Raw genomic sequence first — 14,242 nt, 5'->3', positions numbered from 1 at the left:
CTGCTGAGATATGGTAAGTCTCTGCTGAGCCAGTTTCTACAGAACCCTTATTTTAGGTCCCTGGCCCTTAAACAATTGAGCAACTTCAAAGAACCAGATGTAGGTACTGTTTTACTGTAAAGATGGAAATGAGGTGCTTTGGTTACCCAGAGGCGACAGTCAATAGCTTAGGTAGAAGTGATCATTTCATGTTCTGCACAAAATCAGAAAGTCCCAAAGAACTGAACACATTTGGGTTTAGTATTGTGAAGGAAACAGTCATACAAAGATGATACACTGATGAGCTGAAACAATTGGACAGATGTGTTTACAGAGAATACTGGAACGGTTAACAGACGGACGTTTAGGTTTGATATACAAGCAGAAATGACACAGTTTCACAAAATCAGACCACTCAGGTCAGAAAACTGTCTGTGAACAACGAAACCGTAAGAACGCAACCGTAAGAAGCTAAAATTTAAAAATGCAACTATATATGACCTCCAAAAAAGTAAAGCTAATAGCCACTGAGAATGACTATAACATCAGAAAATAAGAACTGCAGGTACCAAATGAGAAAAAGCAAACGGGCGTACTAGCTTCATGGCCAAGAAACTTAAAGATGCGATTTACTTAAGTACTTATTCATCCATTACAAGACAAAGACTGTTAAAATAGTAATACAGAAATACTAAATATACTTCCGTAGATAAAAAAGCCAGGCAAGCACAAGATGAAAAGATTTGGGATTTTTTATTCCAGCAGCAACTCAGAGGTCTTAAAAGAGTAACTACTACAATCAGACACTGCAAAACAAGCAAGACCAGACAACTTGCCTGAAGAATTTTTAAAGAGCTGTCCAAGGAGCTATCTGAATTACTGAAACTAGCTTTCAATAAATCTTAAGGATTTTAGGCAGAACATAATTGCCAATCCTAAACAGGCAACCTGTGATGTTACACATATACAGTCAGTCTTATATTGATCCCAGAAAAAATAGTTAAGGTGCAGGAATGAGAATCAGCTCAGAGGAACTAAGGGAGTATAATCCACACCAGCTCAAAGAAAAGAGATCCCACTGGTCCAGTACCTTAGTAAGAGACACGGGTAGGCTTGTTGGTAAGACAACTGTTTTAATATAATGGACTTGGGTAGCTGCAAGACTTTCAAGCTGGTGCCACATAATGATTTCATTAGGAAACAGGAACAACAGGACACCAACAGGGCCAGGCAATAAAGGAATCAAAGCCTTGCATTTTTATGAGACTCAAAATACAATGGTAGACAGCAGTTATTGAGAGGCAAGCTTCTAACAAGGTCCCATAAGGCTCATTTGACTGTACTCTACTATCTAATACTTTTATCCATCATCTGGAAGGAAACTAGACCATTACTAATCAACTGCAGATGTAATAATGACATGGATGTGCCAAATAATTAAGGTGATGAATCATGAATATGGTGACCTGAATCTTGAATTATAAAGATGCAAATGTCAGTAAAATCAATATGAAAATACAACTTCAGGACAGAGAAACTGGACCATACTTACAGAGCAGGAGACTCCATCCTGAAAGCTTTTTTTTTGAGTGACCCTGGGGGATAATTACCCAAGCATGAATTTTAACTTCTCCTTGTAGAGTTCTTGGCAAAGTTACTGTCACAGTCAGCTGCATAAACTGTATAATACTGAATTACAGCAGACTCTGCAACATACATGTAACTTGATAATGGCACAGCCACTCTTGAAATACTGTGTCTAATACTGTTGTCCACAACCTCAGCAGTATATGAATAAAGCAGATGAGTTTCAGAGGGAAACCTTGAGAGTAACTGAAACGGCTAGGAAATATTTCAAGGAGCACAGCATACAAAACTTAAAAGAGCTGAGGATCGATCACAGTCTACAGATCTGAAAGATGCATGGATAAAGCAGCCTCTGCTGAGCTCCTGGCTGCCTCACTGCAGGGTCTTCAGCAACTACACAAGCCTACTCCGAGCCAGATCAGTTCCTCTCTGCAAAACTTCCATCTCCTGCAGGTACCTACACAGTGCCATTTGATAATGGGTCTTCAAAATAGCAAGTGAAGGTTTAAACCAGATTCAAATGATAGAACATGAAGCTAAACAACTTAAACCACAAATGTACTCATTTCTAATGAGTGTAATCACTGGAATAACTTACTAAGTGTGGTGTGAACTCCCTTTCAAAAAGGAACTAATTCAACAAAACTCAATGGCCTGGAATATGCAGATAGGGAGACCAGAAGACCATAATGAGGGCTTCCAGCTTTTTTAACCTGTCCATTCTACCATAACTCAAAGCCACCTAGAGCAATGTCAACCTCATCCTTTCTAAAGTACAGTATGATATCAACTAGTCATCAGCTATGAGTGTGAATAGATCTGGAATGCTATATCCTGAGAAGAACATCTCATCTTTGCTGAGATAAGCATCTCCTTCAGTTGCAAGGGCAACCTTCATGCTCAATCAGAAAGCTGCCTACAGGTCTCGTTGCTGTTACATTAAGGCACTTTATGACATTATAATATCGCCTTAGATTAAACAAGAACCAAACCCTCCTGTTTCATATCCTTAATCAAATGTCTTGGGATCAAATCTCATCCCAACAGGACACAGAAGTACCACATAGATAGAATACAAACCAAGCTTTTTTCTTTACTTTTTTTTTTTTCAAAAAACCCCACAACCACACAAAATTCCAACAACCTGTGGTGGATATTGAGTCCTCCCAGGCTTTGAAAAGCATATAGTAGTAGTACAAACATGATACAAAACAGCAAAGCAGATTTACCTGACTCAGGCTTCATCTGAACAAATGGCTGGGCTTCTCAAAGGCTACAAAGGAACCACTCCTTTAGGTGCTGCTTAAAACCCCAGCCACAATGACTGTTCTGCTTGCCTAAACAGAATCTGCTTGCTGCACAGAATCCAGTTTCGACACCACAAGGAAAAATCTGGAGTGACTTTATTGTCTCAAATTAAATTGCTCCAGCTCTTCATCTATGCAAAAAAAATGAATCTCAAAAGTTAACTTGTTATTTTGTAAGCCACTTAGAGACATATCAAGTCAGAGAGGCTTTATGTAAAGCCACATGCACCTCTGTACCATAAGCACAGCTCCTGTTCCCAAACTACTTGGCTTTCCAGCTTGTAAACTCAGCATAAATCATGTCTCATGCAGCAAACTGACTTTCAGAAATGGTTCTCTTGACTCCAGCTCTATGCAGAACTGAGTTTTAAGATTTTATTGATAACATAAAAACACCGTGTTGGCTTAGCCCTGACCTTTCTTTACAGTCCACTGCACAGAGATTTGCCACATTCTTACTCAGAGCCTTTAGCTTACTCCCTGCTCCAGGTGCTGAGGTCTGACTTCGCATATGTTTCTAAGAAGCCTCTGAATGTGGAGTAATGAACTTCTAGATAAAAACTTGCTGTAGGGAGGATGATAAAGATATATTATGGCATGCTTATTTGCCAAGACCTTTGCTGTCACATGGTCATTTATTTTAGACAGGGGGAGATGTGGAATACCCTAGAAGTATAGGACATGAACTCATTCCTCCTTCTCTGCATTCTGCAGTTCTTGCCATATTGCTGCCATATGCTGTTCCCAGAAGACATCTGCCATCAAATGATTCTATCAATAAGCTACTAAGGTGTTTATTTTCAAAACCGAATTTTTTTCAAGACTTTATGCAGAAGAACATCTCTGGTGGCAACTCAATCAAAGGGAAAGCACCACATTACAGTAATACGTCCCAATATATCTTGAAGATGTGGCTGTTCCCAGAAACAAAGGAACGACACAATACCTGATCCAAAGTCTTTTGCAGTCAATGGGAAGACTTTCAGTGTTTTCAGCAGGCTTTGGACCAGGGCCCTTAATCTGGGGAACATACTCTCAAAAGACTGAAAAATGGAAAGGTTTGACTGTATCACATGTATAACTGGCCTGGTGGCAAGTGTGGATGAGGTAGATTCCTTTCCAGACTCTACCTCAACAAATACAATTCCAGCCAGAGAAAATTAAGTCTCCCAATAAAGTGGGTAAATAATAGGACTGCAACTTGGAAAGAGCTAAGTTCCTTCAGACACATGATATTGTAACTCAGTCTCTGGCCACCTTTTTAAAGATCTCTTTTTCTAGATTCTTTTGGGGCTCTTTTCTTCCCTGATTAGCACAGGGAATGTGAAACTTCCAAATATATGGTGCCTAGCATCAAGAAAAAAATTCAAGCTGGGGTGCAGGAATTCAGATTCAAAGAAGGAGAAAAAGCTCAAGCCCCCAACAATCTGTTCCGAGTCCATCCAAAGCAGGACAAAGCTGTTCACTTAGCTCCTTTGCTTTCCAAACTGTATATCCTGGCAAGGAGCCTCTCAGTTCCTATCACACCACCAGATCAGAACAACAGATTTATTTTCAAGAAAGCTGGAACTTGTTCCCCACTCAAAGACCTAAAGATGTATGTATGTCTGCTGCAACACCCTGCCATTATAGGCTGGATAAACATGCAATGAGCACAACAAATGAAATGTACAGACATCTTTCAGCAGACCTCAATGTTGAAATGTGGCTACTTCACTTCCAAAGTGTGCATCAAGAAAAATTTGAGCATAAAACAGTGATTGGCACAAGACATATACAGCCCCTGCTCTGCCAGGGAGGCCCAGAGCCAGCTGCAACAGCCAAGAAAATTGGGCGAGAATGAGAACATCAAGGATCTGAATAGATTCAACACATCTCCAGGCTGTTTACAATGTCCTATCATGTTCAAGAATAAAATATATCCCTGAAGGCAAATATCCTTTGGATTCCCTGGTGAGCATTTGAACAAAGAAACGAACTGCCAGTACTGCATGTGTCAGTGGACCTGAACCTCTGCATCCATAAATTTTGCTTACTAGGCATTCATTAAATGTTCTGTTTCAGTATTATCCAGTCAACTGGATCAATTCCTGCCCCAAACTCTCAAAGCAGAAAGGTCAAGAACTATGATGCAAAGGGCAGACCTGCCCCTCCATAGTCACATTCATGGGAGAGCAGTGACATGTTTCAGCTTTGCTAGTCTGGGCCACCCATGAGACCAAGCAGAAGCGGGACAAGGAGTTGCCACACCTGCCACAGGCTGTGGTGACACTGGACCCTGACCATACTGTTCCTGATCACTTCTGACATTGTTTCAACCCACTGCTGCATCCAAAGGGGCTAAATTTGCAGCACTGTTTGTACACATTATTTGGAAGATGGAAAGTCCTGCAGGTATTGTTCTTCCAAGTGTACATCTTGGCAGTCCTAGAGAAGATCTTTATGACTGTTTACCCAAGGTTCAAAAGAAGAAATTTTATATGTACTGGACAATGCCCACTCAAATAAGCAAGAACTACTCTCTGTTCAATTTAGGGTACCAGAGATCAGCTGTAAACATAACTGTGGGCTCAGGATTAATAAGGATTATTGTGAAGAAGCCTTCATCAAGTATAGGATCGCAAGGTACTCTCTGACCACTTCAAAACAGTCAGTGCTGCTAACATGTATTAGTTTTTCAGTCTCACGAGTACAAAATCCACCCACAGGACTGCGGATTTTTGTGTGCTGGGTTTTTTTCCACCCCAAGGAATGAAAACCAACATGTTCTGATTCCTATCTTTCAATCACCACTATGATAAAGGTATGTTACTGTCACTATTTCAGCTGACCTAACTGCTGAATTGCAAATGCTATACGTAAACAAAAACAAGCAAGAGAAGGAACTTCAACAGGCTCAGCTTGCCTTTTAAAATTCAAGGCAGGGGCTTAAAAAGAGATGAAGCCAGGGAAAACACTAGATACTATCACCAGCCAAATAGGGAAAAATAACGAAGTTGTAAGCCTGAAAAACTGAAATGGAAAGAATGACAGATTTACTGCTGCATTTGATGCACATAACCACTGATAGACTCTCCCCAGGAAGTGCTGAAATTACCATCACTGAAATGAATCCAGAAGCTAAAAATTAAATTATCTTTCCCAGAACATTCCAATTTGGGCTTTGGCAACAACACATGTTTTAATATTCTCAAATATATGCACGCATGTGTGCGCACATGCACACACGCACCCATACACTTAAGTACAGTGCCCTCTTTCACGCAAGACCTCCCTCTTCGTTTTCACAAAGTCAGACTGAACTTATGGTCATTCTGCAAAGTCTTTGATTCAAAGTCTCCGCTCAAATGCACAACTGTCAGATTAAGCAATCCATAAGGAGTCTTACAGCAGTTCCAAGTTATGAATGAATGGTTATTTGTGAACTTGCCTGTCAAGACAGATGCGGTATTTGTCAGCGCAGTGTGGGTTAGATATGATGGGAAGGTGCCAAACAAGCAAAGTGAAAGGTCAGTATCACAACATTTTCCTTCCCCGCCTCTCCACAGTTGCCTAAAATGATGCCACAGCTTGTGCTGAAGTCCAGTACAGTAGTCTATTTTCATGCAACTTACCATGCCTATTCGAAAAGCAACATTCATGCAAGAGAACCAAAAGAAAAACGGGTACGGAGGGAGAGAAGACCAGGAACATTTTGGTGCAAGGAAGCTAGAGCAGAGGGTCAAATCCAACACGGACAGAAACAGCACATCTTTAGAAATGTGGTGATACTTGAGTCAAGACCAGCCCATGGAAGTTGAAACACCATGCATTGTTTTTCTTGTAGTAAAATGTAGCATTATGAGGATTACAGGCTAATTCATGTTGGAAGGCACACCTAGTCCAACCTCCAACTCAAAGCAGGGTCAACTTATGAGGTTGACTTATCTTTTATAATTTATAGTGATTTTTAATAACCTGAACTCAGCATCACACTGACCTAGGTCTTAAATAACAAAAAAAGAGGCTCCTTCCCTAAGGGGGATTCATTGGGGAAAATCACAGCTCTACAGTGAAAATCCTGAATATGTCAATGAGCATCACACATGAAATGAGAAGGAACGCTCAACGGACTGTCCAAATTAAAACCTGAACAAGGGAGAGATGTTTTAAACATCCTCTCCACATTCTCTGCCATAAATCTGCTGCAGAGATGTCTGTGAGGTCTAGCGTCTCCTGGAAACCAAACGTGGATGCCAGAGAATCCAAACAACAACGCAAGATGTATTTCAGTGGAGCCTGTCTTTACACAGTGAATGAGCAGTCTCTCTGTGCTGCTGCCTAAACTCATCCCACCTGACCTCCACTGTAAGGAGCCAGCAGCCTTCCAAGTGACAGGAATGAACCTCCATGCAGCTCCCTTTGGAAAATCTGGCTGGTTTAAAGAACGCTATGCTACCCAAAGAGGAAACCTCTCTACTGTGGACCAACTTGGAGAGTACAAAAAGCTGTGAAAAAACCTGCTCACCAGACAGGTCTAACGAAGCCAGGTCTAGCACTTCATTTCTGCAGAGCCAATCCTGTGCTATTTGAGCTGAGAGAACCACAGTACTAAACAGGCTCATGAGTCATTTATAAATTCAAAACCAACTGGTCACACTGGAAGGAGATCAAACACAACCCTTGACATCAAGATTTTTTTTTTCAACATTTTATCATCTTGTCACAGACAAATCTTTGAGTTTCTCCTCCACACCTTGCAGCTGTATGTCTTGTACAGTCGGGTGCCCAGCTGCAATCACTTAACACAGAAAAGACAGCAAGGACAAGCATGGGGGAGATGTTTTAAGAAGAAACATAGCTGCTTCAAATTGACTACTACAGGAAGTCAACCAACAGCGATGCTGGAGCTAGGCACCTACTAGGCCACATCACAGACTGAAGGGGAAACAAGCAACAGCCTGTGGTGAAAGGCAGGGTGCAAACTTTCCCTAAACAACCAAAACAAGCTTTTTAGTCTAAACAAATCAGAAAAAACATCCGTTACACAGTACTACATTAAATAATACCTGGGGAGCATATCATCCTCAAGCTAAAAACTGTCTGCCTGAAAACGTGCTGCATGTGGCTTCACAACAGGAATGGAAACATTTGTGTGTCTTCATTCATGACTCATTTTGTCACCATACCCTGGGGTTCCTCTCTTTTTCTGTAATATAGGAGCAGTCTAGCACATCAGTGAAAAAGCAAAAGAAGCCAGCTACCCAACAGGGTCAGCCTTCTTCAAGATCACAGAAGCACTGAAGAGTTTCTTCTTTCACCTCTAAAAAATCCTGTAAAGCATTTCCTTCTCACTGGGCTCCGATGCCCAAATGACAGATTTAAACACAGCGAGAGGGATTTGAACTGTCTGGCTTTGTTCATCCCTGCAAATGTGCCATAAACTGGGCCCCAGTTCAGGAAGCTAATTAGGCATACACAGAACTTTAATGCTAATGAGTCTGTTCATGTGTGTGAAGCTCTGTGCATGTTTCAGAACTGTGATGAAGAAGCTCACCAAGAATGACAGACAATTATCATTCATCTTTTTTGCTCAGCTCTGCTGCAGACAGGAATCTCAAACCGACAGCAAAATGCTGAAAGTAGTAACTTCAAAGTAACACAGCCATTCTGATCACCAGTACTGTTCTCATGCAGAGCACTGAGGATGAGCAAGGCTAAAAGCAGTAACTAATGAAGATGGTGCACTGCTTTCTTCGCTCAATTACCCAGTCCTGCAATTAAGTGGAGTCAGCAAGAGCAGCACGGGCTCCGGACACTCCCTGCACAACTCCGGTCATGAGCAGAAGACAAGGACGCATTTCCAGATAGGTCTCTGGGACTGTAAAACATTCACACTGTCAACGGGCTGGGGAGTGGGGAGCAGCAGGGACAGTGCTGTGCATATACACCAAAAGGGCTGTTAAACACTGGAACAGGCTAGCCAGGGAAGTGGGTTGAGTCACCATCCTTGGAGGTATTTAAGAGACATGTAGATGTAGCACTTAGGGACATGGTTTGGTGAACTTCACAGTGCTGGGTTAAGAGTTGTACTCAGAGGAGTTAAAGGTCTTTTCCAACCTAAATGATTTCATGATTCCATCTAACTTTCTTACTCACCAAAATACAGTGAAAGCGTCTCTAAAAACAGACACCACAGATAAACTCAAGGAAGGTTACAGAAAGGACTTGGGAACACAGCCTGTATTTCTGCCTTGCAGTTCATCTGAGTTACAGAAAGGACTTGGGAACACAGCCCTGTATTTCTGCCTTGCAGTGTTAAAGAGGGGGGTCATGGGTATTTTGCTTTTCTGTAGGATTCACCCTCTGGAAGAAACTCAAGGACCATGTACTATGACAGACTGGCTGTGGGCCTCCCCTTCTCCCAGCCTGGCACCCTGCTTACACAGCAAGTGGCTGGTGATATGGAAGCCAGGCAGGAAACACACGTGGTCCTGCCCTTGGCTAGTACACCAGAGCATATTATTTTACTATCCTTCTTAGTATGTAGAGGACTACTGTTCAGAAATTTACCCTGTCCCCTTGTAAATGGCTTTCAAATTTCCTGAGGTTTTTTTCCCATCACCACCTAGGAAGATTGCACTAAGTGCAATTCATGAACAAGGAAAAAGGAACAGTTCCTCCCATGGCTCTTCTTGGGAAAGCCCCCACAGTGCTTCAGGTACTCTCCATAATCCAAAGAGTATGCCTGGCAAACACCTCATGTAAGAGGTGCCCCACAGCACAACCACAGGTCCAGCATAGGTAGAAAGCTTTACAAGAAGGTGTTCCTTCTGAGACCATTTCCATACCATTAACAACATAGGAAATCCTGAAAGATTAAGCCCTGTGTTATGCTAAATGCAAACACGTGAGTTGCACAGCTGTAGCTGTTAACATCTTTAGCAATGATGCAGCCAGCGCTGGCAGCCGTGTCTGCATGAGGAGTTCTGGTACCCTGAAGACAAGGAGCCCACAGACATATAATTGCTGGTAAATTGAGTCCTTGTTGATAAAGTAGAAGCATGTCATTGTGCCCAGCCAGCTTATAATGTTGTCTTTCATGAGGCAAATACTCAGCAGAATGATGGCCTATGTAATGCAATATTCATGGTACAGAGCTCCTGAGAAGATCCTAACACCCAGTGCAAGCTGGAACACCATGGAGGCTCCTTCACATTAAAGTAGCAAAACCAGGCCCAAACCTAGAAGAACAGTGATTTCTTAGGCTACTGAGTACTTACAGACCTATCTTCAAGAATGTAGAGAACTTAAAAATTTACTGCATTAGCCTTTAGCCATTAGTACCAAACAGTTCACTGACTGTGGCAAACATTGCTATAAATGAAGACAATAGAATTGGGCCCCTGCCTCTGCTGCACTGCCTGTTTTTCTCGAGTATCCCAGTTATGCATTAGTATTACAACTCACAATCCTTAACTGTGTTGGCATTACATTTCTCTTTATTTCCAGTGCAGTGGCAGTCATCGCCTAGCTTAAATAACAGGCCTTAGATATTCAATGAAGAACTGACAAGTAATAAACTTCTAATGTGATCCAGCTTTCACAGAAATCAGTTTTCAGCATCTGCACAGGTAACTTCACCTCGGCACAAAATTCGCAAGAACTCTCTGATGTAGTGCTCTGCTTCCATATCCCACCTTTCTCTTTAAACAGCTCTGTAAAAAAAACCCCTCAAATTCTACCTGCCAACTGGACTAAAGAGAGATTCAAACTTTCAGTAGCTAATCCATGCTGTCATGAGCACAACGCAGGCAGGCATGCTGGACAGACAAAAGCTTACTGTTTGATGTAGTGCTCTGCTTCCATATCCCACCTTTCTCTTTAAACAGCTCTGTAAAAAAAAAAACCTCAAATTCTACCTGCCAACTGGACTAAAGAGAGATTCAAACTTTCAGTAGCTAATCCATGCTGTCATGAGCACAACGCAGGCAGGCATGCTGGACAGACAAAAGCTTACTGTTTTTTCCAAACATCTTCGTAGTATTTTTTTCTGCCTCTTCTTTCACATCTGTTGCTTTTGGGTCTGGCAGTCCCTGACCTGCTGAATTTCCACATATATTCCAATGTGTCCTTAACCTCAAGTGGACTGTCAAGCCAGATGCCCCCTTACTTCCTCAGTGCAAACTATCAGTAAACCTTAGCATAACTCTAGTCTGAGTCTTAAACTAACAGCATGTGAAAAGATTAATATGAATAATTTCAAAACTAATCAGATCCCTTCTTTAAATGTTGACACAGTATTATTTATATCCCATAAATACCTTCTTGACTAAAATTCATCCCAGGAGATTGGCATCTTGCCAGTTCTATTCATATTTACTTTATTTATACAGTACAGTTGGCCAAGGATAATATTTAAGACAAAATATGCCTTAGGGTATATACAATATCTCTTATAGTTTTCCTTTTAAATCTCCTCATTGCTAAAAATATGTAGTCTGAACTTTACAGAATGCCCCATGAAGACCTATCAGCAATCTGTAGTGATATATTGCTGACTACGAGTATAATTAGAGCATATTTGTAATACTTGGGTTGTAGTCAGTTACTGAATGCTAACAACTTGTGGTAAAAACTGAACCACTGATCTTTCCCATGCCTGCCTTCCAGCAGCTTTTGACCTCCAGTGCATTCACACTGATCCCCTTCTCCCTCCTGCTTCCCTCCAACACAGCAGAAACCATAGAGTTAAAAAAATTCACTCCAACATGCCTAGGAGAAAGTGCCTGTGGCGGCCAGAGCTGCACTTTCAATTTCTTCCTTTAAAATACGGTGGAGCGATTTCTTCCTTACTGTCTTTTTTGGAAAGGTTCGCTCCATCCAGCATAACTAGAGAGCAGTGGAAAAACAGTTAACCTACTTACTCTGATGTTAGCGACAGCCCTTGCACTAGTGCCGGATCTGCTGCTAACTGGCCCTCCAATCCCAAACATCTGATGCACTCTGTTGGTAGATACCTGCAATCTCCTTTGCTCTTCCAAACCCCCTATTGATAATTCAGTACAAATCTGGCCTCTGACAAAGCTTTAAAAATAGATGCTCTTTTGTCAACACCACTCAAGTCATACACCACAGATTTTTTACTTTTCTGGAAAGTATGCAGCTGCATTTTGGACTATTGGCTCTTTGTAGCTCGCTGAAGCAAGGAGAAGGGACAGACGTGCTCAGGACAGATACATTTTACAATTCTAACAGACTCTCTGTTACAGGTTCAGCTCCTCAAGCCAGGCACTGCTATTGGTCTTCCTGACCTTTGCCCATAGATGCTCTTCTGTTCTGGGTATGATCTGAAAGGTCTTTAAAAAAAAGTGCTGACTTTCACCAAAACCACCAGCAAAATAGTACAGTACACCAATATGGAAAACAGTAATGATTTCTCTGTTCTTGCTACGGATACGAATTATACTGAACCTGTCTGCTCATACCCACTTGGCTCCAAATATGCATTTTTTTAAAAAAAGAAAGTATTTCTTCCCCAAGGGTAGTAAGGGTGGAGTGTATTTATCATGGCTATTAAGGATGGTGCCATAATTACAATAATAAAATGGCTCTGACTGCCAGGATGTCCTGTACCTGATGTTGTCATTTAAGACTAAAGGAAGTAAACGAGGCAGCTGCACAGAGCGTGGGGTTCAGATACCTTGGCTGGCATCCTAGGACTATCACATGCAAGATGGAGCAAGCCCCAAAGCTACAACTTGCTAAACTAAAAATAAATAAGGGGAAAATGCAATTAGAAACTCTAGGATAAAGCTACCAAGATGGCTGCATTATCTATTTAAGCAAGAGCTATGTGCTTTTCAGAAACAGACAATAAATATACAGGGCATCAAGTGGTGGGGGAGGGAAAAGCGATCTAAATGAAAAGACTAGGGACTAGGGTTTGGGTATGTGAATGGTGAAGTTATTTTCTGCTTCTGGTATTTCACTTTCCTCAGTATGATGATGATCTAGATTCTTTTAAGGCAGTGCGGTGCTTTTTCTTTTTTTTTCCTATGCACTTAAGCCTCACTACCAAAACAAAAAGGCACGTCATTATGATTATTAATCATTCTAAGTGGATTTGGTCAGCACAGAGCATTCGTACCCTCTTTTTTTCTGTGCAAAACGTGGCATGGATCACTAGAAGGTTGTTAGAAACAGCAAAAAGCAGACAGGCTGAGACTGGTTCCAAGAACCAAGACTACCCAGAAGGGAAAATTTTTTCTGTACCTGAAATGAAAAGTGCCCATGAACCAAAAGGGGAGGCTATTTGAAGAGGGAAGAGGAGGGAGGGCATCTATGTCTCTGTCCTCTCTGACCACCAATCAATAGCAGTCTGCGGGACAATGTCCTGGAGGGACACAGACAAGAGGAGTCAGAGACTTTTTTTTTTTTTTTAAGACCTCCTTTTCTTTTCAGTTACGGAGAGATGGAAACCTGCCCCCTCCAGACACTCCAAGGGAAACAAGAGCAGCGGAAAGATATTGGCTCTTTCTGGAGGCTGTACACGGGGCTGCCGGGGAGCTAACTAAACCCAGTGCTGGGGAGGGAGTGCGATCCTGGGCAGGGAGAGCTGTTAAGGTACGTGGCAGTGCGAAGCAGAGGCACCCTGGATTCCTGGATTACTTCGAAGGGGACTGGAAGTCTCAAATCTGGGTGAACAGGTGACCCCCCCCCAACTTCCCCCCCCCAACCCACCCAGGCACATGTATACCCCGACACCTAAATTAAACCCTAGAAGCCTCCATCAGACAGATGCTGAGGATGAGAGCAAACTGAGCAAAGGCGGCAGATTACGATGCTTGGGGCAGCTATTGGAAGGTGCTGGGCACCGCTAAGCCCCGGGGGGGGTGAAATTACGCACACGTGCACAAACACAGAGGACTTACTTTCGGGGTAAAAAGGCTGCATGTCTATTTTGTAAACTTCTTTAGCATAATACTCCTCGTCACTCCTCTCCCTCTCGCAAGTGGCGGCTCCGTGGGTTGGTTTCTCCTGCAGCAGGTCCCTGGTGCTGTTGTAGATGGAGATGACCTCCGGGGGCACCTCCTCCGGCTCGGGGTACTCGTCCGGGGGGCTGGTGAGCTTCAGTTTGCTCAAGATCTGCCCCCGGATAGCCTCAATCCTCTTGCGCATAAACTGATCCATGTCGAGGGTGCTGCAGGTAGACAGGCTGAAAGCCACAGTGGCCAGATCCACGGTGAGGAGCACGCTCAGGAGATAGCAGTGCATTTTAAGTGTTTAAATACAGCGCCCCCCCCAAAAAAAAAAAGTGACTTTTTTAACAACGAACAACAACAGCAAAAAATTAAAAAATAAAAAGGGGATCTGTGCAAACAAAGGGG

The 14,242-nt window shown here is 42.4% G+C and overlaps 1 protein-coding gene across 2 annotated transcripts in view; it reads right to left on the bottom strand.

The window, feature by feature from the left end:
* Positions 1–14,131, bottom strand: part of TGFB2 (transforming growth factor, beta 2) — a 59,210-nt gene extending 45,079 nt beyond the window's left edge. The window contains exon 1 of one of the 2 annotated variants that reach the window (XM_009084090.1): positions 13,787–14,131. In XM_009084090.1, the coding sequence (XP_009082338.1) occupies positions 13,787–14,129 (343 nt within the window). In that variant the 5' untranslated portion in view covers positions 14,130–14,131. Of the gene's footprint in view, positions 1–13,729 lie in introns of both variants that reach the window. The other variant, XM_009084089.1, reaches the window with a different exon arrangement.
* Between the last annotated feature and the right edge of the window lie 111 nt (positions 14,132–14,242).

The sequence above is a fragment of the Acanthisitta chloris genome, unplaced genomic scaffold (assembly GCF_000695815.1).
Source record: "Acanthisitta chloris isolate BGI_N310 unplaced genomic scaffold, ASM69581v1 scaffold26991, whole genome shotgun sequence".
In the NCBI taxonomy this organism is placed as follows: Eukaryota; Metazoa; Chordata; class Aves; order Passeriformes; family Acanthisittidae; genus Acanthisitta; species Acanthisitta chloris.
Note: the sequence above shows the minus strand (reverse complement) of the source record. Positions and strands in the feature narration are given on the sequence as shown.